Source organism: Lepisma saccharinum, chromosome 30 (genome assembly GCF_977018435.1).
Source record: "Lepisma saccharinum chromosome 30, izLepSacc3.1, whole genome shotgun sequence".
NCBI lineage: Eukaryota > Metazoa > Arthropoda > Insecta > Zygentoma > Lepismatidae > Lepisma > Lepisma saccharinum.
In genome coordinates this window covers 30012714-30035397 of record NC_139258.1, presented here as the reverse complement: position 1 = coordinate 30035397, position 22684 = coordinate 30012714, and the positions used below count along the sequence as shown (strand labels likewise).

At 37.3% G+C, this 22684-nt stretch overlaps 3 protein-coding genes across 4 annotated transcripts in view; 2 read left to right on the top strand and 1 right to left on the bottom strand.

Moving 5' to 3' along the window:
• Positions 1-822, top strand: part of LOC145981769 (uncharacterized) — an 86491-nt gene extending 85669 nt beyond the window's left edge. The window contains exon 15 of the transcript XR_014440986.1: positions 682-822. The gene's annotated coding sequence lies outside the window, so the exon portion shown is untranslated. The remainder of the gene's footprint in view (positions 1-681) is intronic.
• Positions 823-8739: 7917 nt separating this feature from the next.
• On the bottom strand, positions 8740-16042 carry msl-2 (male-specific lethal 2). 2 transcript variants are annotated; one of them, XM_083115321.1, is made up of 2 exons: positions 14722-16042; positions 8740-9832 (listed from the first exon to the last, which is right to left on the bottom strand). In XM_083115321.1, exon 1 carries the CDS (start codon positions 15938-15940, stop codon positions 14723-14725), a length of 1218 nt encoding a protein of 405 aa, XP_082971447.1. In that variant the 5' UTR covers positions 15941-16042; the 3' UTR covers positions 8740-9832; position 14722. The 2 variants fall into 2 exon arrangements, with proteins under 2 accessions (XP_082971447.1, XP_082971446.1); XM_083115320.1 differs by having other exon boundaries at positions 14727-16042.
• Positions 16043-22377: 6335 nt separating this feature from the next.
• LOC145981962 (guanine nucleotide exchange factor DBS-like) overlaps positions 22378-22684 on the top strand; it is a 531521-nt gene continuing 531214 nt past the window's right edge. Inside the window, exon 1 of the mRNA XM_083115466.1 lies at positions 22378-22481. The gene's annotated coding sequence lies outside the window, so the exon portion shown is untranslated. The remainder of the gene's footprint in view (positions 22482-22684) is intronic.

The window sequence follows — 22684 nt, the reverse complement described above, 5'->3', positions numbered from 1 at the left end:
CGACAGACGAAGCACTGCGGAGCGATGTCCTCCAGTGGCTACGACAACAACCAAGTTCTTTCTACGCCAAAGGAATTCGGGAGCTGCCAGAATGATGGCAACGGTGCCTCGGCACGCACGGAGAATACTTTGAAAAACTGACATAGTTTGGTGTTTCTTCTGCTACCTATTTCCTCTGCAGAAATAAAAGTCCCGGTCAACCTTGAACGACCCTTGTAATATACACATGAAATGTACTTATGTATCCAGGGCCAGATTAAGGTGGGTGCTATTGATGCTGCAGCATTAGGCCCATTTCTGAAATAGGCCCAGATGAAAACAGACGAGAATTTTCTGAAAGCTGAACAGTTTTCTCTTGCTATATTAATCTGAAAATAAATCTTAGAATGAAATTTGGAGACCCAATTTCAGACGCCTAGACAAAGGCAGTAAATTTTTCACCTTGAAAGTTAGTTGTACAGAAAAAATCGACTGTATGCAGCATCAGGCCCAGTTTTGTCTTAATCCGGCCCTGTATGTATCCACTTAACAGTTATAAGGATACGTAAGTACATTTCATGTGTATGTTAATTCCATAACATGAATGGAAACCCATTATACTTCTCATAAAGTTTAGTCTTTTTTTTCATTAATTTTGATGGATTACAGCACATTAAAATGTCCCCCCCCCTTTTTTTTTAGATCTGCTGTTTCCAAAAATTGAATGAAGACATTTCAAGTTAATACATCTCTAAGGCTGAAGAATACATCACTAGCGTCAGTACAACAGTGTGAATAGTATTAGCCGAAACACATTTAAGTTAGGACTGAAATGATACTGATACATCCAATCAACTGTACCAGTTGATACTTTTCCAGAGTTTGGAGGAACCTTTCTGATGGTGTAGAGTAATTCAGTGAGTCCTCCTTGGTAGTGTTGCTACATGGAAGGAAATTCCCCTCTGTGCAGGAAAGTGTAGGCATACTTTTTGCAAAGTGTATAATATGCTCTGAATGGTCTTAATTATCTGTTAATCTCTTCTCGGTTCAATTTATCAATTAATCATAATATTTTTCTTGTTTTTCTTACCCTTCATGCCACTAGGCATGGATGTCCTTCACCTGCTTTCTAAAGCCTGTTCTATCTTATGCAATCTTCTTAACTTGTTCTGGTAATGATTTTACTGTCCTGGTAACCAACCATCTCTGATGGATATTGTTCCCCTTCTACTTTCTGTCCTTAATTCCACTTAGGTTTTCTTCCTTCTCCCTGCTGTATGACCAACCACAGTCCTAGAATCTTTGTGAATATGAATGTTGACTATTCAAAATTCATTAATATCAGGGGGTTTAAATCTTACTAAAGTGTTCTCAACTTTTACAGAATGGATGAGACCCTGTCCCATTAGGTGTAAGCACCCACGTCTTGTTGCATAGTGTGCCATTGCTCTGGGTTCCAGTTCTTGTTTAGCCTGAATTTACACTAAAATTTCTATACGAGGGGGGACCCAAAAGGAACCAGAAACATTCTCTGCTGGGCAGGCCCATTGTAGTACTGAAATGTTTGAACAACGTACGGCTGTGAAATTCTGTTTTCTGTTGGGGAAAACAGCTGTGAAATTCTGTTTTCTGTTAGGGAAAAGAGCTGTGAAATTCTGTTTTCTGTTAGGGAAAAGAGCTGTGAAATTCTGTTTTCTGTTAGGGAAAATAGCTGTGAAATTCTGTTTTCTGTTAGGGAAAACAGCTGTGAAATTCTGTTTTCTGTTAGGGAGAATGGCAGGGGGAACAGTTGTAATGCTTGAAACAGCTTACAAGGAAGCTGGTCTGGGAAAAACAAGTCCACAAGCAGTTTTCCCACTTCAGGACTGGTGAATTGTCACTTGCAGACCAACCTCGCTCAGGGTCACCCTCGACCTGCTGAACAGATGTGTGAGAATTCATGAACTGATCTTGGAAGACCACTGCAGAACAATTGGAAAACTTGTTGATGTGTCTAGAATGTTTGCATGGCACAGTGAGACGAAAACGCCCGGAGTTTTAGCAAAGTGGGTTGTGGTGGCTTCACCATGGCAACGTTCCAGCATACAAAGGCTTGAGTGTGAAACAATTTTTAACCAAAAACAGCATGACCCATGCTTATCCACCTGCCATATTTGCCCAATTTCACTCCATGCAACTTCTTTTGTATTCCCCTGAATGAAAGAAGTCCTCAAAGGAAGACGTTTTGAGGACGTGGAAGAGTTGAAGTAAAAAACGACAGAGGCATTAAAAGGCATCACTTTGCAAGAGTTTCAGGACTGCTTTGAAAAGTGGCAAGCACGTTTAGACCGGTGCATTGCATCAAATGGACAGTACTTTGAAGGAGATTAAATCTGTAACACCTAAAAATAAATATACCATTTTTTATTACAAAATTCTGGTTTATTTTGGGTCTCCCTTCATATAATACTTCTGTTGCTGCATCTTAAGGTTTTAGAAGGCTAGAAAGTTACATAAGGTAAAGGTCAACTCCACTCTGAGAGATAGATGCTTGGCATTACCAAAGTTATCAGTAAGGCCCAGATTTTTATGTAATGACTAGAGACCGGATGTTAGGCAAAATGCCTATTCTTTCCTGTTAGAGATATGATGAAAACGAATGTTGCGAAGGCCAGGGGGGAGGGATTAGCTTCATTTAAAGGCAATTTAATTTTGCCTATTTTGCCTATTTCATACGATATTGCCTATATTATTTCATAAATGCCAGATATTGCCTATTTTAGGCATTTTCTTTATAATTGGGACATGACTGAACTCGGTGCATACAATTTCCTGTTCCCAGGATTAGTTTCCGATGCTTGCAAGAAATTTAAAAATAACAGTTAGCGAGTTATTGCAGCTAATAAAAACTTGGACAAATTAAGAGCAATTCAACAAGCTCTGAAAGGTGAAAATATACAAACTGAGTTAGATCCACATGTTCTCGCGTGCTTTAAGTATGCTCCGGTAACATCTGTGGAGGTTGAAAGATCTTTTTCAATTCTAAAAAATGTGTTGTCCGATCGCAGACATAACTTGTCGGTTGATCACCTGAAGAAATACCTTGTTGTGATGTGCAACCGCAATTAGTGCTTCTTATTCAGAGACTGCCAAACCGTACAGTACAAAATTGAAATGCATTTAAACAGTTTCTTAGTTCGAACTGCTGTGTGGAATATATAGTGTAAATTTTTTAACTGAAATAACTCTGTGTGCAGTGATAAAGTGTATATTTAAATAATTTGCGTACTGGTTGGAAGTAGCCAACAATTTATTTTGTCAGACTATTGTGTGTAGCCATTATACAATGGAAAATTTTGGGCTGACGTGACTCCTGTTTGCAGTGATTTATTAAGTACAATATTGGACTGCTGTCTCTCTCTAATGATCCCTCGTTTATTTTAAGCAACTATAAAGAATGTACAGGTATGTTTCTATATTTTTTAAACACCTATTTCTTTTTGTATGTCTATCTTCATTATTTTGAGTTAAATTTCATAGCTTTTTGTTGCCTATTTGTATTTTAATGCCTATTTTACTGCCTATTTTGAAAATTATAAGTGCTTATTTGCCTGCCTATTTTATATGTTTTTAGTGCATAAACATCCGGTCTCTAGTAATGACTCATGTTTTCCTTTGTATGTAGCCAAATAAAAATCGTGAATGCTAGGAGTGATACAAATTAATTTCATGGTACATATTTTCAGGTATATGTGCTTTCTGTTTGGACTACATATTTTTTACATAAAATGAGGTCCATTACATTACTTTCACTTAACCCTCCGTCATCTGCATCCTCATTGCAGCACAACTCAGTGCCGCCTCATCAAAACCAATGTTATGTACGAGAATTATTGATGCAAATTATACTAGCACTTACTGCAAATCAGGCGAAATATACATGAACGCAAAAATGTCCATTTCCGACATTTTTATTATCTATTAAAAGAAAAGTAAAAAATAAATGAAAGAGTCTCATAGAATTACAGGCTTCGACTTTTGAAGCAAATGCCCCAAAATATTATTCTAAAAGTAATTAAAACTTTGCCATACCTAGGTATAATGAAGGCACTAAAAAAAAAGGAACTCGTCAAAGCATTTTTCAAAAAATTTCGACTTATTTTTTTCAAAACGAATTGAAATCGTACAACTTATATGGGCTTAGAAAGGAACTATTTGTTCAAAATACTCTGTCAAAATCTTACTGATTCGCAGAAAAAACAATCAAATGTAGAAAACAACTTTACAATTTTTTTTAAAAAATGTTCAAATCTCAATTTGTTTCTCGTACTCTTTTGAGGTATACGTAGGAAAAGACATAGACTCAAATTAAAGGAACAATGTTGCAACTTTTCAATATCGTAATTTTGACAGAACATTTCATATTGGTATTACAATGGTTTCTGCATACAAATAATTTGCATTCCGAACAACATACCGTGGTTTTATTCTTCTTACTTCCCCCAAATTCGTGTCTGGCATGTTGCAATTTAAGGTATGAAATGTTCCCGCACATGGTACTGAGTGCCGCCAAAGTGGGACCGGTCACTTCAGAGGCATGTAAGCAACTGAAAAAACTACAGAAAAAGGTGCCAACGCCTCTTATGTTTTCGGGGGAAAAGTGAAGGTAAGTTACCTAGTGAATTCAAAATTTTTAAAATGGCAGCACCGAGCAGATTATGGATAGTTAATCTTGTTTTGAACCATGAAAGTCACACTAAAGAAATCAAGGCTCCATGTGTACATTGTTCTATTTTGCAAATAATCACTGCTGATTCTAGGAATATGGAGTGCAAGTCAGTAGATCAGGTAGTGGCTCTGATGGTATTTCTGAGAAATGCACTTGAACCCAAAAAATAGTTCAGAATTGATTTTATACTGGCCGTGAGACCAAATGCCAGAGCCTTGCTACTTTGCAAAATGCAGTCCAGGGCATACTACATGAAAGTGAGGTTGGCATTTTGGTATCTTCACCCCATACAGTCCAGTAGAGTAGAAAAGAAACACATGAGGGACTATATATTTTATTCTGTTGCGATTATTTAACTGTATCAGGAGATAAAGAAAGGGAAGAGGAAAACCTGCATCAGGAAACATAATGTTATATATATATATATAAATTACATTGGTAAATTTGATTTCCTTTTCTCTTGATTTTTTTATTTGCAAAATTTGCTTTAAAAATTGACTTTTCTGTAAATCTGTTTATGTATTTCTGAAGCAAGTTTAATGTATAAAAATTGTTAAGTGATTTACTGTGATATTTTTTAAAAATAAATTAATGTTTCAGTATTATAATTTAGTCACATGAAGTTGAAATTGTGTTAAATGAAAATGTACTTGTTGACTTTGTATATAAATTTGTTCAAAATAAATGTTGATAGCCAGTAATATAGGTTACCATTTCATACATTGTAGTAAATTATTTTCACAGTGCTGATAATTTTTTATTAATAATTTATAAATTTACCTTGTAAAATCTAAGCAGAATCCATGTTTAAAGCTGGACTGTTGTGTAGGATTTCAGAAGTTTCCATATGGCATCAGAGCATATCAAAATCAAAATTTTACTCCAGTGTGTCAGACAAATCCATGTTTTATAAGAAACTATGAAATCCTACACAACAGTCCAACTCTGAACACAGGTCAAGGACAGTCCCAGCAACTTTGGCAACGAATTTTAGCAAAAATTACAAACTTCATTATTATTATTATTATTATTGTAAGTTTCATGGAATTCTTATATACTTGTGTAAGAAGTGTATTTTAACTATGTGCATTGAATGTAAACAATTAATTGTTACTTTGAATGTGACTTTTATTCTTCTGGGGATATTCCATTCTAGTTGCCCTCAGTTGACACAAACATATACACATTCTTACATGACTATACGGCGTACGCTTTTAGAAGGAACACGAGTTCAGCCAATACGCAGCCAGTGCTGTCGCGCTGTTGTCAAACCAACTGCTAGCTGAAGGAAAACACAGAGAATTCGCTGTGTCCAATATTCAGCTTTTTATGGGTATAATGCATGCACGTGACATTTCAGTGCAATGAAATATATAGTGAATAATTCTACACAGGATTATATCATCTCACTGCAGCATATAAGAGAAACTCGTACCTGAAAGAAGTTTGAAGGTACGTATTTATTATAGAGGAACTGCAAGGTCATCATCATCGCTCTTGTTTCTGTTTTCTGGCATGTTTCCCAAGAGATTTGAATAGGGGTTCGCCAATTTCTGTGGTAGATACTTTACCCTGTTTTATAATGCGCACCACAGTATGCACACATATATGACATGCTTTAGCCGTGTGCCATCGGTTTCAAAAACGACCCAAAACTAAAAATTTGGCAACGCAGAATACCACAAGAATTCCCCCTCACCACGGCAACTGGACAAAGCCGATTGGTTCAGTGGTGCATGTGACCCTCGATGGCTTTCAACAGAAAAGACAAAAATAGAATTTCCAAGTCCGTTCTTTGGCCAGAACCACTGTAACTTAAGAGACCCTGAAGAGAAGAATTAGGAAAGAAGTTAAGCCAATTCCACCTGCAATGCTGGTGTCTGTAATGGATAATTTTGTTTGTCGACCGACTCCATGAGTGTACAACACAAAATCGTGGCTATCTACCTGATGAGATTTTCAAAAAATAATACAAAGTGACCAGTGTTGTGTTAGTGTGTTACAAATGGTATTATGTTATCTATCAATTACCACTATCTTGCTTTACATTAGCTGTATTGTGTTACTATAGGAAATGTATTAAAATGGTTAGGGTGGTCCAAATGCCTTGTCACTCCTAAATAACTATGTAATAACATAATAATCCAATACAGCATAAGGTATTCTAATAAACAAGACACATTTGATGGATTGACTGTCACCAGAATGGATGTTTACGCATCCACAATGTAGTATAAGCACCATCATTTTTGTGTAATTGAGAGTGAAATGTAAATACACAACTTCACTGAAACTTAAGGGGGTGACAAGACATTTGCCAGACTGCATAACCACAGAGAATGCATGTCAATTCTAACTTTAAAAGTAAAGTCAAATCCTTAATGTCATTGGTTTAAAGAACAATGAAGTTTCAAAATGTTATGTCTGTAACTATGGAATTGCTCATATTTATACAATAGGCACCCTCTAGTTCGGCTTCGGTTGGTTTGGCTGCCGGATGGTTCAGCCCGCCCCTGTTGCCTTGCCGGCGACAAGTCACCACTTGTTTGCCAGCACTGGAAAGTATTGTGCTGTACAGATCAGTCGTCTACAGCTCTTGCTATTGTGCGGACTTACTGCTTGCATTTGTTTTTTCATCTGTATTGTACCGTTCTGTGCGCTGCGTTGTTTTGTGTGTACATGTACTATTGGAAAATGAGTGCTAAACGGAAACTTACATTTGTGACTATGGAACAAAGATTACAGGCTCTAGAGCGCATATACTGTACAGCATTTACTTTTTTTATTGTCTCATAAATTAGTGACAGTGTTTATACCATTGTGTTTTTCATTTCATTTTCATACTTAATGAACCAGCTATCAACAGTTGCATTTGTGAGTGAAGGTAAAGAAAGTAGACTACACCTGACGAGAAAAACATCATGTTGTCGATAAGTACTAAGTAGGCCAGATGTAGTTTGTTTTTTGTACAGTAAAATACACTTAAACATGGTTTAAACTACCATATAACTAATTTTAATGTATGGCCGTACCGTTTATAGTATTTATTGGTCTTTTTTGCATTACTTAGGTTCGTTCAGCCTAGGGTTCGGTCCCGAGGTGGCCGAACTAGAAGGCACCTACTGTATATGATAAAATAGTAGTTCAGTAACACATTAGAATACTTATTTGATTTAAGATCCTAAATGTCGATAGGTTTGCAGTTTTCAAGAACAAGATAGACCTTGTACCCACATACAAAACGGAAGTGAGTTTGGAGATGGTGCCACAGTGTATAATTTATGTCTGTCAGGAAGTTTATACACTGGTGCCATCTACAAACTATCATTTATTTTATGCATGTGTTTTCTGTGGGATGCACAAGTACTGCGTGGCAGACTATTTTTGTTAATTTTCACCTTGTATCCTATGTGTTTTTAAGTAATAGACTTGTACACACTGGTGCAGTGGTTGTCACCTACTTGGCATTTTCTTCCAATTTTTGAAGCTCTCATTGGCTAAAACAGAAAAAAAATATGGCGATGGAAAATTTGCGTGGTAATACTTATGCATCCAACTGTGCAAGATGTCTCTTCTTGAAAACGGGAAGCTGTTGAAATAGAGGATCATCCTTCAAGTAAGTACTCTTGATTGTTATTGAATTTACTCTTTTTCACCATCATTACACTTCAGGATTTCCTCCTCTTTCCTTGCATCATTTATATTAGGGATGGGCTGATACCGATAAAGTACTGATATAAAGTTTATCGATACCGATAACTGATATTCTACCAATCCAATATAAAGTTCCCAATGTTCCTTGAAGAACTGATCATTGATTCCCTTAATAAATGTGTGTTTCCAGGTGACTGCAATGCAAAAGAAGTTGCATAAAAATTAAAACAACACAGATTTTTTCACTATAATGCAAGATATTTATAGGTATATATCAGTAATCGGTATTTTTACCGATACACCTATATCAGCCAATACCAATAGAGTATCGATTAATGTGTCCCATCCCTAATTTTTATGAATTGTGTGCATTTCTGGTGCAACAAATTAAACAATGATTCTCACTTGTATGATCCGTTTACTGCTTCAATAAATAGAAAAATTAAAATAAGGTTTCCATGGCAATTATTTTAAAAAATGCACTGAAATATCCTTTAAAACCATTGAAATATGCAAAACAATTTTTCCAACCAAAACTTTCAATTTAGTGTACAATGCATTCATTTTTTACATGTAAGATTACCAATAGGTTCTACATACAGAAATAACACCCTCTGTATAATGCTACATTCAGTTACAAAGTATCCTACAAGGATAATAAATGCTCAAAACTAGAACAGTGTTATGCTTAGGAGCTTTTAACATTTCATTATTACTGATAATGAAAAAATATTTTTTTCTGAAATATCACCGTTATCACACTTTTAAGAACTTGTTCAGAGTAGAGAGAACTTCCATTATAACCACATGGAAAAAATTATAATATCTACTCTAATAACAAAGACTAGGAATTTTTTTCTGCTTGCGACTGCAAACCTGTCCTATTTCTACTGCTATAGATCTCTCTATGATCTAATTAAATTCCAATAAAATCAATTAAAAACTGCACTAAGAGAAGAACCTCACATCATTTGTTGCAAAAATCAAATGAGAGAACAATTACTTCTTATATCAAAGGAAGGTCAAAAAGAAATGCCAATATGCAGCATTTTATGCAATTGTCAAATAGATTTTAATTTTACTTCCAAATAAAAAATAAAAAAAAATTAGCAAACTGAGAATGTACATCTAATACGTAGACAACAGTTAAACAGATTATAAAATATTATTCATTTTCTATTTTTCTTTAAAAAAAAAGTAGAAGTAAGAACACTATATGTATACATATAATGCTGCAAAAAATATATTTCTTCAGAATTAAAAGCTTCACATCACTACCCATGGTAACCGATGAAAGCTACGTCACAATGAACACAAGATACCATGAAAGTTATCTCACTTGCGCGGTGGAGCTGTGAATCACATCCACACTATAGTCATCACACACACTTCTATTTATGTCAGACATTCACTCTGTATCTTGTTCATCAATGCTACAAAGCTAAAGTTCACCACACTGCACTGCACGCAGAGTTGTATCCTAAAGTGTCTCTGGAAAAATAAAAAATAGGACAAGTTATCTTCTACTACATTTGCAATGTAATAAAGAGAAATACAGTGGAACCTCGATTTTACATTTTTCAGGGGACCAAGATCAAAAACTAATATGCAGGAAAATGTGAAATCAAGGAAAATTTCGTAATGTTTTGCTATGTTGGGACCATCAAGATTGAATGTATAATGCGGGGAACATAAAATCGGGGTTTCACTGTCATGTGCAGAAAATAAGTAATTATTTATAGTTGTTATTAGATTCCTACTGATACCGATGCATATAATTTGTAACAAAAGTTGCTCAAAATATTGATTCATATTATTGTACTCGAATTATATGCATAAACTTGTAAAAAAAAAAAAAAAAGTGAAGTGCTCCCTTGTGCTTTGCACAACATGAAGGCGTATAGGGGGTGTGGGTTTAGGGCCTCACACTTTCTTGATCTAGGCCGAGCTGGGGGTGATGTGATCAGCACCACGGCCCTGGCTGCCTTTAAAGAGTTCCTTCCAGGTACCCACTTTATACAACACTGGGTGGGTGCCGGAGCCACTTGAGCAGGTGGAAAAAATCCCGGTTCTCCCCCGCTGGGATCGAACCCGGGTCTATCACATGGTAGTCAGATGCCCTAACGACTGAGCTACCGCAGCTTGATTTTACATCAAAATATTGAAATAATGCTACGCACAAAATCAATTTTTTCAACACTGTTGGTGCAAAATAAATGAAAATTTCAAATTTGCAAAATGTCCAGGATAATTAGAAAATGACATGTAGCATATTGCAGACCCTGTGAAAGACCAAAGCACCGGAAAAGTATCGGCAGATATACCACTGGTTTTTTTAAGTCCACATGTAAGACTAATCGGGACTCGACCCTCATTTTAAAGTGGGAACCGAACCACTATATGCCTCCACCACGTATCGAACCCAGGATACATAGATTATACCGCATTCGTTAGAACTTTCCCCATTTCCCACGCTAGCAATCACTCGACACTTTCAGTGCCAATGAGAAACATGGAAAAGATCATCTGCTGGGCTGGGAGGAGTGAATGGAAACCAGAAGAGAGGCGCTTACGTAGGCACTGTTGCCACATTGTGTATTTCAATTTGCTGCCTGGCTTTTGCGCAGTACGGTTTATGCTAGAAAAGCCAGCAATCAGCTAGTGCAGGAAGCGGGACAGGTTGTAACAAACGTGGTACACAAGGTGACGATGCTACCACTGCACCATCAGGGAGGCTCTGATATACCACTGGGATTGGCCAGTACCAATACATCAGCATCAATATTGGCTCAGCCCTAGTTTTTATGGTTATTAGGGATTGGACTGATTATTATTTACCTAATAAACGAGTGTCCATCAGGTTAAAAATAAGGTAACAGTTTGATATAGGGAAAAGACATTTCTTCAATTTTACAGGAGAAAGTACTTACGGAACCGAGTTTCTGTAGACTTTTGAAAGGTCGTGGAAGTGTTTTCTCCCTTCGAATTTATTTGGCTGCTAAATTATGTATTTTTCGACATTAATGTCTCTCCGATGCACAAAAGCTCTTGCCTCCATTACCTTCGACTATGTGAACCAAATGTTCCGTGCGTTCGATGACGTAACCCCCGGTCAGTGTTTCCAACCATGCCATTGTTTTGCCAGAACATGACAATTTTAACTATGTTTGCCTAACCTAACCTTGCCATGCATGGTTCGTGGGGCTGTTTATGAACGGTTTGTGGGGCTATCCGTGCATGGTTCATGGGACTATTCAAATGGTTCGTGGGGCTATCTATAAATGGTGTGTGGGGCTACGCATGCATGGTTCGTGGGGTTTTCGAACCCAGAAAAAATACAAAATCTGTAACACGAAAGTAGGAATTTTTCGGTGAAGAGTTGGAAACACTGCATATGCAGTGATGATAGACAACGCTAGTCAAGATTTGCCAGCCATATTGTGTGTAACACAAGCGAAAGAGGAACGAACAATAATTACTCGATATGTGGAAAATTTAAGCCATTTTCGTGAAAAAAAGCAAAATCACACCTTGAAGAATGTTTCGGAATGCATAATAGGTAAGTACGAATGTAAAAAATGACGAAATGAATGAGTGAAATGTGTTTTCCCTATATCAAACTGGTACCAAAAAATGTTTGTCATAGGTTATTACATTCAATGTATGCTGAAATGGACTAATCAGGACCTACAGTTTAAAGTGGGATCAGAACTACTGTGCAATGTGCCTCCCCCAGGGATCAACCCCAGAACCACTATGCCACTGTTATGGCCCTAATGTCAGATTTCAATAAGGGAATCAACTAGAATTGCAGTAGTTAAGATTTTGAAAACCTTAATATATTCTGACACAAAATACAAAATAATAATACGCATTGAGACTACTTGTATTCCTTAACATGTGTAAAGCATAACATTTTTAGTAACAAGATGACTTTTCAAGAAGAGACATCTTGCACAGTTGGATGCATAAGTATTACCATGCAAATTTTCCATTGCCATATTTTTTCTCTGTTTTAGCCAATGAGAGCTTCAAAAATTGGAAGAAAATGCCAAGCAGGTGACAACCACTGCACCAGTGTGTACAAGTCTATTACTTAAAAACACGTAGGATACAAGGGGAAAATTAACAAAAATAGTCTGCCACGCAGTACTTGTAGGTTAGGTTAGGTTCAGTTAGGTTAGGTAAACATAGTTAAAATTGTCATCCTCAAAATTTTGATGTTCTTGCAAAAATGGCATGGTTGGAAACACTGACTGGAGGTTACATCATCGAACGCACGCAGCATTTGGTTCACGTGGTAAAAGGACATAGAGACATCGGAGAGACATTAATCTTGAAAAATACATGATTTACCGGCGATATAAATTAAGCGATGGGAAAAAACACTTCCACGACCTTTCAAAAGTGTACGGAAAGTCAGTTTGGTAAGTAATTTCTCCTGTAAAATTGAAGAAATACGTTTTGCGGATACTAAAATTTTACCATAATTTTTACATCTTGAATCAAATTTTGTTAAATAAAACATCAAAATCTATCAATAAAAAAATGGAATGTAATTTCCAAGGAGGACACACACACATACCAGCCTTTTTGCTAATAATACAAGAATGATGTATACATTGCACTTTTTCCACATCAAGAAATATATTGCTCATGCATTTAACCAATGCTGTTAATTATTCTTTTCAGGAATCTCCATAGAAAAAATTGCTACAGTGTACCCTAGAACTTACACTAGATGTATGTTAAACCACCCATATTACCTCTATTAACCCTAGCTCACACAAGGGGGGGCTGTCAGGCATTACCTTTATTGTTTCAATGTTTCAACGGAAATTTTTCATAATTAAAAAAAATGAAAATAAATCACATTGTTCCCAATTTTTCTGTATTACTTTTGTTCATAAAAACATAAATGTCATATAAATAGGAGGCAAAATGCACTTGGTGGGTCTATCAGGTGCCATCTTTGAATGCATGTCATTCGAGACACTCGTGCCAGTAACAGTCTACAATTGGCTGGTAATGATCGTAATTTTTAAAATTATAATCAATAAACAACTGCATTAATGAAAACGTTTATGGCTTATTGTGAGTTTTAGTGAATGGTAAAGTATGTATGCGACACTCTTGCAATAATTGGTTATTATTTTTCATTATAGTAATTGTTGTAATTATTATAATTAAGTAATAAATAACTGCACATATAATGTACAAAGGATGCAGTGATTCAATAACAAAATGGTTTCTTGAATTTTAGTGATTAAAAAAGTGTACAGCATGGGTAAGCTAGGGCGCTGCGATGCCAAGGGTCCCGGGTTCGAATCCCGGTCGGGCTTGGTAGTTTGTGAATGTCCATTCATCAATTTCGTCATCCCCATCTTCGCAAATTAGCCAAGAGGCACAAAACTCAAAGTAAAATAAACTAAATCAATCAATCAACGGACAACATCGGAATTACAAATTCCATGGCATCTTACACACACGGCAACAACTTCACGATGCATCCTCGACACATCATCTTGTAGCAGCAGCAATAGCATGTCGGAAATAGATTTTCGTAGAAAACCACATACATTCGCATTAAAATGGATCAAAACTACATTCCCGAACATCAACAACGCTACAGAAAATGATTTGCTTAAGTACTTTCTCCTGTAAATTTGAAGAAATCCGTCTCCGGTATAGTAAAGTGTTACCAAAAAATCTAATTTATGGGTTCTGAGCCATGCGATGTAATGCTCCTACTTTTTGGTAGCATCATGTAACTAAATATTCATATTCACATTCAAAAGCATCAAGTTAAAACAAAAAAAAAAAAAGCTGTTATGATACAAGGTATTAAAATATGAACTAAATGCCTATCTTAATAAAGGTCGCATTAAGTTATTTCAGTAGCATACATATTCAAATTAGGAAAAACACATTCAGCATACTTTCTAGCTATGGGATCCAAGTTCTGATTATGTAATGCTCCTATATAGTTGCTTGAGTGGGTTGAGTTTGATGGTCCTATGTGCTTAGTTTGGTTATTTATTAATTTTTAGTACATTATGATTGTTACATTTGATTGCCTTAGAATTGTGATCACTTGCAAAACCTACTTTTCCCAACTAATAATTTCTCACAAATAATTTCTGCGACTTCAAGAGGTGAATATTTGTTTCTCCAAACTCGAAACTTACTTTAAACTTTCAAAATATCTTCCTCATAATTCTGTTAACTTGTATAAACCACTGCACAATCGGAACTCTTACCCTACGACTATCAATGCATTACCCCAGTGATAAGCTAATGTGAGGATGGCCAAGTATTTGCCATAAGTATAACATGGCAATGTAAATATAAGCTTAACAATATAAATATAGTAATAATACCTTACACATCAACGTCCACATCACTGTTGTCTGAATTTGAGTTCGACGACGACTTCTCATCACCAACCAACAATGCAGCAGGTACAACACTGGACATAGTTTGCAAATTCAGGGTGCTAGTAGGGTTGTAGAGAGATGATGTTCGTACCAACTGGGTATGAACCCCTAAAACTTGGAGAGGTATAGCTGTATTGAGAGTCTGTGCCATATCATGCTGAAGCTGTTGAGTTGATTGGAACTGGTGCTGGTATGGTTGCTGCTGAAGAACTGGGGATGTGTCATGAGTGTCATGTGTAGGTGTTGGGATGTGAAGTTGGATGCTATGAAGTTCTGGTATATGGGGTCGGACTTTTTTCCCACCGGGTCTATGGGGATTTCGGCACCCTCTACACCGACACTCAAGGCAAGCTTGTGCTGCAACATAACATGGGCATCGCTGTCCACAACAAGTTAATTTTCCTGGTGTTGCTGTTGCATTACCACAGCGACAACCTTTCTTCTTAGCTTTTGGTTTGGGTGGTTTGACTTTAGGTTTTTTAAAACTTACTTCGCTTTCTAAATAGTCAGCTGCACTTGGGCTATCTCCTGGGGCTTTTCTTTTTATCGTTATTTTGTTTCCACTAGCGTACATAACAGAATAAAGGGATGAACCATTTGATACTGTTTTAATCGGTGAATCCAAGTTGGGTGGTGGCGTTCCTGCAGCAATTTGTGTTTGTGTTGATGTGCTGGTTGTTGTGTAAACACACGGTAAAATGCTATATGCTGATTTTGAAAGACCTGCATTGCTTTTAAATTCATCTTTGAACCCTGTCCCTTCTTGAATAAGGTCCATTAAGCTACATGTTCCACCGTTTGTTGTCACCGATGTCAATTTGCGATATATAGCCGTACTTGTAACATATTCGCACAATTTTTTGTAACACTGTAAAAGAATTCTCAACTGTACATTTTCAACGTATTTTTCATAGTCTTTACACCAACTACACGAAGGTTTCAAGTTCTTCTTACCACCTTTACAAGCTTTACATACATGATGTTGGCAGTTTGTTTCAGTTGGTGTATAAGGTTCTATTAGTAAATTACCACAAACTGTGCACGATAAGGATTGCCGCAAGTAGGGAACAAGACGATATAGATCTGTCCAAGTTGATTGATCTTCTGTATCGGCTTGTAATACTAGCCTGCAAGTAGATACATAAAGACTTGTAGCGTTCATAATTTGTACCACACAACTCGGGAACACACTACAAACGGGACGATTTGTTTACACCGTAACAAAGGCTTGGGCATTCAGATTTCACAGGACTCTCCTGGAGGCCATTGTTGACCGGAAGTACTACGGTAGACAGTAAAGAAATTCGAAATTCTACAGCGATTTTCATACAGCACAATCAACTTGTGAGCTTTAACATTTACATACTAAAAATATAACATTATTTATTGAATAATGTGTACTATATTTTGTCTTTCGAAATTTTCTGCTATTAAAGTTCACGTAAATTGGACAAATCAACTGATGGTCTGGCCGCTCAACGAGACAATTAAATTAATTCAACAGGCACATGTAGAAATTAACAGTGTAGATATTCAAAATTATAAGAATGCTTTACAAATTCTACAGTATGAGTAGAACGATTTATTATCACCGTCACTTCACTTACACGAGAATTCATTTTTAAGCAATATTTACTACAGAAGTCAGGCCACCTGTGGGGTCGGGCTGATCAGTGCTTGTAGGAGACAAAAGATTTCGGAGATCTTCTGGCGGACGAGGCAAGTTACCTAAAACGTGAAAGGACCAAATTTCCTATAGTTCCGAGAAAGACCTGACACTGCGAACTTTTATCTTTAGAAAACTGCGTTAAACCATTGCACATCCTTTTTATGAATTTTTATAATTTTGAAGAACATCTGCTTGCAGGTAAGCCGAATTGTGTTAATACTATGTATCTACGTATTATCTAACAATTGTAGGAGATAAATCCCAATAGTTTTAGCTCTATATTATGATAAATAGTTATTATAAAACAGAAGTTATTACTGATTTTAGTTACCGTAGCCAAGCAGCAACACCCCAGGACAGAATGGGTAGATCAGGATCGGTTACAGTACCCCATTCTGCCTCATCTCAAATTAAAGAAAGAAAAGAGAAAAGAAAAACTTTTCCAAGAACCAAAATATGGAACAATTGGAAATAAGTTGATGAAGAAGAAGCCTCTATTAGAAGAGTTAGAGTCACGTGAAGATGATGATCAGAAAGATACGACATGTCTTTACTGTGGAGACTTCGATGGGAAGGCTGGGTGTCGGATTTTGTATGTAAAAAGTGGTCACAGAATTCGTGTGCTGGTATAGACGGTGTTGAAGATGACGAAGCAGTACTAACTTGTGAATTGTATGCATCATAAAACTGACTTTTTACATGCTACCACACCCCGTTCTACCCCACTCAAAAAGCAAAGAGACAATTTGCATAGTTTTGTTATATATTTTAAAAATAACATCCATTTAAAGTTTTTCAATGTACTTCTATTGTGGTTCCCGGGGTAGGTGATTTATAGTCGGAATTTTTCCGGCTTTGTCCCCGTATAAAGCGGCTCTGGGGCTCACCCAGCCTCAAATCAATGGGTACCTGGGGCGTAAAGGCGATCGGAGCCTGATGCTGATCACATCAACTCCAAAATGAACGAGATCGAGAATGTGTGGGGCCCTTGCCCCACATCCCCTGAATGTGCCTTCATGGCAGTGCTATATGCATGGGGAACTTTACCTTCTTATACCTTTTTGTGGTTATAAAAGTTTGTAGGGGAAGGAAGGGTAAAGTGGCCACTCTAAGGTTTGATGAATTCTTATCATACCTTTTTAATCAGCAAAGTTATAGAAACATAGACCAATAGTAAGTATAATAACTTTACTTCCAATTTCTATTTTATTTTTTTAAATTCTTGTTGTTTAGAAATGTACACGTTACTTTTTTTAAAAAAGTACGAAGTGGCCACTTTGCCCGCCTAGGTTGGGTAAAGGGGCAAGCCCCTTTCCATTTTACTTGCATAGGTAAATGAACAAATTACATTGATTCAGTGTGTGTATTTAATCAACACAAGCTGAAGTAATACACATTAAGAATATGTATTATGTTTTTTAAGTATTATCTTAAGTATGAAATCTTTACAAGATAAAGTAAATAGTAATTCGTAATTAATAGTCTATCAATAAAGGATTAGGCGTAGGCCTATTTGCAAAATTCGCACTCAAACTCATCATCTTCTTCGTCACAACCGACGCACTCTCCATGTGCCCACTTCTTACATTTTAAACATCTAATCCATCCTTCATTGCCTTTCGAGTCTGTCTGTTTCGTGGCCACTTTGCCTGGAATGACGCCATTACAAAAACTGTTGTCTAACGTCTAACCTACATGACTTAGCGTTTTCAAACACACACCATTTAAAAAGTTATTTCACGCTGATCAAACAGCGCAAGAGCATATAATTATAACACTTACTATTATTTAGCTATAATCAACAATTTGTACCACTTAGCTAAAATCATGCTTGCGAAAAAACAATAAAATGAGTTCACATCTACGAAAGTGCAGCCTCCCGCTTCAAAGTCACAGACAACACTGACAGCATCCGTGGCGACTGTTTCGCCCGGCTCCCGCGTGGCGGAAGCGCTATGCAGCGAAGAAAACTCACATGGTCACTTTGCCCGCACTGGCCACTTTACCCTTCCTTCCCATGCCAGAAATTTACTAATTTTTTATCGTTTTAAATTTAATAGTGTAATTTTTGTTAAAATTGAAAGTAACGTACCCCGTTTTGTCCCGGGTTCTATTTACGAGCGGCGATGAGGCTGGGCCATCAGCTGACGCGAACCCTTCTCAAAGCCTAGCACGGAAGTTCACTGCAAAGCTCGACGATGAGAACGAGGAAGAGGAGGTTCAGACATCAGTCAAGTTCGATTCCGTCGTCGAGCAGTACTTCATCAGCGATTGTTCACGTTCCATAATCTTTGAGCTTCGAATACTGCAGAATACTCGTCACATCGGTTGATGAAGCCCGACGCACACCCTGGTGAAGCAGAAGAAGTATCTGAAGAGGATGGAAAATGTCTTCTACTGCCTCACCCCTTGCATGGGCATCGGAAGTGTGTGGAGATTCCCTTACCTCTGCTACGTTCAAAAAGGAGGAGCCTTCCTCATTCCCTACCTCCTCAAGATCGTTTGTGGATTACCAGTTTTCCACCTAGAGACTGTTGTGTCGGAGTTCACAAGCGGGATGCCTCCCCGATGGAGCAGTAGTAGCGTCGTCGCCTTGTAATCAAGGGGTCCCGGGTTCGATACCCGGTGGAGGCACATAGTGGTTCGGATCTCACTTTAAACTGTAGGTCCAGTCCCCATTAGCCTTAATGTGCATAAAGTGGACTTAATACAACAAATCAATCAATCAAACAAACATGCGGGTGATTGGCCGGCCCCCGTGGCGGAGTGGTTAGCACATTGCGCTACGACGCCTGGGGTCCCGGTAGTGTTGCCCACGGGACGAGACGGGACAGGCTTTTAAAAATTCGAGACGAGACGAGATTGATCATGTGTCCCGAGACAAACGAATATTTTCGAGACGAGACAGCATTTCACAGCCTTTCCACGAGACGAGACAGGCCAGTCTCGTCTCGTGGGCAACACTAGGTCCCGGGTTCGAATCTTGGCCTGGGCATCAATTCACTCATCCCCCATCTTCGCAAATTAGCCGAAAGTTGCACAAAAAGCGAAATAAAATAAAGCAAATCAATCAATCTTCGCGTACTTTCCTCTACACCAGATCAACTGGGAAGTCTGCAACTATGACTCGAACGACGGAAACTGCACAGAATTAGGAAGTAGTAGCGTCGCTAGCATAGAGAGTAGTCCAGAAACTCCATCGGAGCAGTACCTGACGAGATTCGCACTCAGGACATCTAGCAGCATCGATAATCCTAAAGGACTTATGTGGGAGATGATATTATTTAATCTTTTAGCGTACTCTCTCATTTCTGCCTGCTGCTCCTTAGCATGGAAGAAAATATCGACTAGTTTCTATGGCCTGATGCCTCTGGGATACACAGTCAATGATCGTCATGATGCTTCACGCGGTTAATCTCCCTGGCGATGTGAGCAGGATGATGCCGCAAACTCGGCACGGCAGTTCACCGAGTCCGTTTCAACTATGTCAACCACAACTGCCGGTGGGAAGTGTTCTGCGTCCTTGCTTTGAGTAAGGCCGTCAGTGCCATCTTTGGACTTATATTTATTTTGCAGCCTGGGGTACTTATATTATTCGTGAAAACCGTTCCTGGCTACAGCCTGATAGTAGTGTCTAGTAGTCCAACTAAAAAGAAATAAAATGAAACATAGATGTGAGATAGATTAGGGGAAAAAGAGGAATATAAGGTACCTGAACCCAATATGGCCTAGTAACCAATATGGCCTATTTGCTGTTTCCAAGTACTTACAAGGTTAATTCAGTATGTCATTTAGACTGTCAGAATGACGTGATTGAACCTGTTGGCTGTACATATAGTGCAGTAACTTGAGGACAAAGAAGCAAAATAGCTGGACCTCGTGATTGTGTTCTACGTGATCTAATATTGCCCTAAGTTATTACTTACTACGTCTTCCAAGTGATAGATATTTATATCTCTAGTCCTTATTATGATAGCTCATAATTTGTACGTTACAACAATGTACTTAGTTTAAACTTTAATCTAAAGTCTTGTTTATAACGAAGGCAAGAAGAACACTATGTAAGGTAGACTCAATATGGCCTACATAGGAATATATCCTGAAAGACATAAGCAAATGTGACATTTGTTACTTTTATGTTCACGTAGAGTGTGTAGGAGTCACTAAGCATGAGGAAGGATCTTTCATTAGCCCCGACTATGATGTGTAATCCATGGCTTCTGGTGACAAGTTATGACATGTCACTTGCTTGTTTATTGGTTTGTAGATGAGTTATTTATTTGTGTAATCTCATTATGTCATTATGTAAATAAAAAGGAAGTGTATCAATATACTTACCTATCTATAAAAATAACATTGTGGTACTTTCTTTACAATTTCTGTTGTATTTTTTGATGTGAAAGAACAAAATATATTACTAGGCCATATTGGGTACATATGGCCTAAACGTTACTTTTTAACAAAATCTTCACTGCACCTAATTTACTATTTGGAACTGACTCCAATTTTCAGTAAACGCCCAGAAATGTTCCTTACCATTAGTTTTACCTTTCTGACTGTAGACCATTGGAAGCAATCGCAAATCTCAGGTAGGTCATATTGGGTTCAGGTACGTTATATGGACAAGAAAGGATAAAGATTTCAAGAATGGAATGAGAAAGGGAGAGAGAGAGATAACACATGATAAGAAAGAAAGAGACAAATAAGAAGGCATAAAAGAGAGGAAAGAAGAAACGGAGAAGATGTAAGAAGAAAATCGGGAGTGGTAGAAAGAAAGGTAGAAATATATATTTGTACAAACTCACATAATGTCTTATTCCCCCGCCCCCTAATTTATCAATATACCGCTTCTGTCCACCCTGCTTCAATCTAAAGTAAAATATTCACTGCATGACACGTAGGCGATAAGCGACAGTTGCAGATTGTCGTGTCTCTTAGGTTTGAAAAGTTGCATTGGCTACCGAAGGTTCACTTCCAAGCGTGTCACTTGGGCCTGAAAGTATCCTAAAATGCATTGTGCTTCAGTTTCCGCAAGTTTATCAACACCGTAACAGTAGAATTTATCTTTATATTTTCTTTCGCAATCATTCCTCCTGCCACCTCGGTGGCCGAAGGTGTTGAGCCATCGACTATGTATTTCGCCATCACAGGTTAAGGGTTCGAGTCCTGACCTTGAAATGAGTGCTAGTGTCTCTTCGTCAATTTCATCTAATAATCATTCACTATCTTCATCGCGATTAGCCTAAGGAGGGAGAAACACGACGTAAAGTATGAAATATGCAATTGCCACAAAAAATGGTTTCCTCTTTCCTCCATAAATATATATTTTTTTCTTTTGAAGGATAAGTATCCGATACTGATCCACATTACACGAATATATCAGGGGAAGAAATGAATATTAATGAACATATGGGCCATCAGTGTATTCAAAAGCCTAGCATGAGCGAGCCGTGCTAAGCATTTTTAGTAGTAGATAAATTACGTGAAATGATTGATTCGGCTAATACACAGTTAAGAAGACATTTGTTTTCAATTTTGAATGCACAAATTGACTATATCATATTTTATTGTGTTTTATAGGGATAAATGGCAGCTATAGGAGAACTGCGTTTCATTCTCTTCTTTCCAGGAGGAAGTAATCGCAAAAGTGGCTTCACTTTACGTGACTGATCAGCGTTCGAGTTATTTTTACAGTTCAATGGTTTTTACTAAAATCGCAGAATTTTTTCGGTTGTAACTAGTAAACAAGATTTTGTTGTGAAACAATTTATCCAGAATGTAGCCACAATACTAAAAAGGTAAGCACAATGCGTATGTTCAGAAACTAGTCCAGAAAGTAATCATCTTGAAGTGGCGTTTAGTAGCAAGCAGTGCACTCCGTGGTGCAGGATTTAGCAACACTGTCTCCGACATTTTAATTCATTGAAGACCTGAAACTCAAATGAAGCTACCAGAGAAAAACTAATCCAGTAAATACAGAATGAGGGAACAAAGATTCCATGTAGGATGTGAAAGAAACGGAAAAACCTGAAAGGTAAGTATTGTTAATTATTTGTTGCTTGAAATTATCAATCTAAAGCAAAACGTTTGCAATATGCAAGAGATACAAAATGTGTAATTTATTTATATGTTGAGAAAATTTACCCTGATATAATTTCTGGTAGAATATCGCTTAAACGTGTCTGTATTTTTTAACACTGCACGCTTTTCTCCTTCGAAACAAAATTAATAATTCTT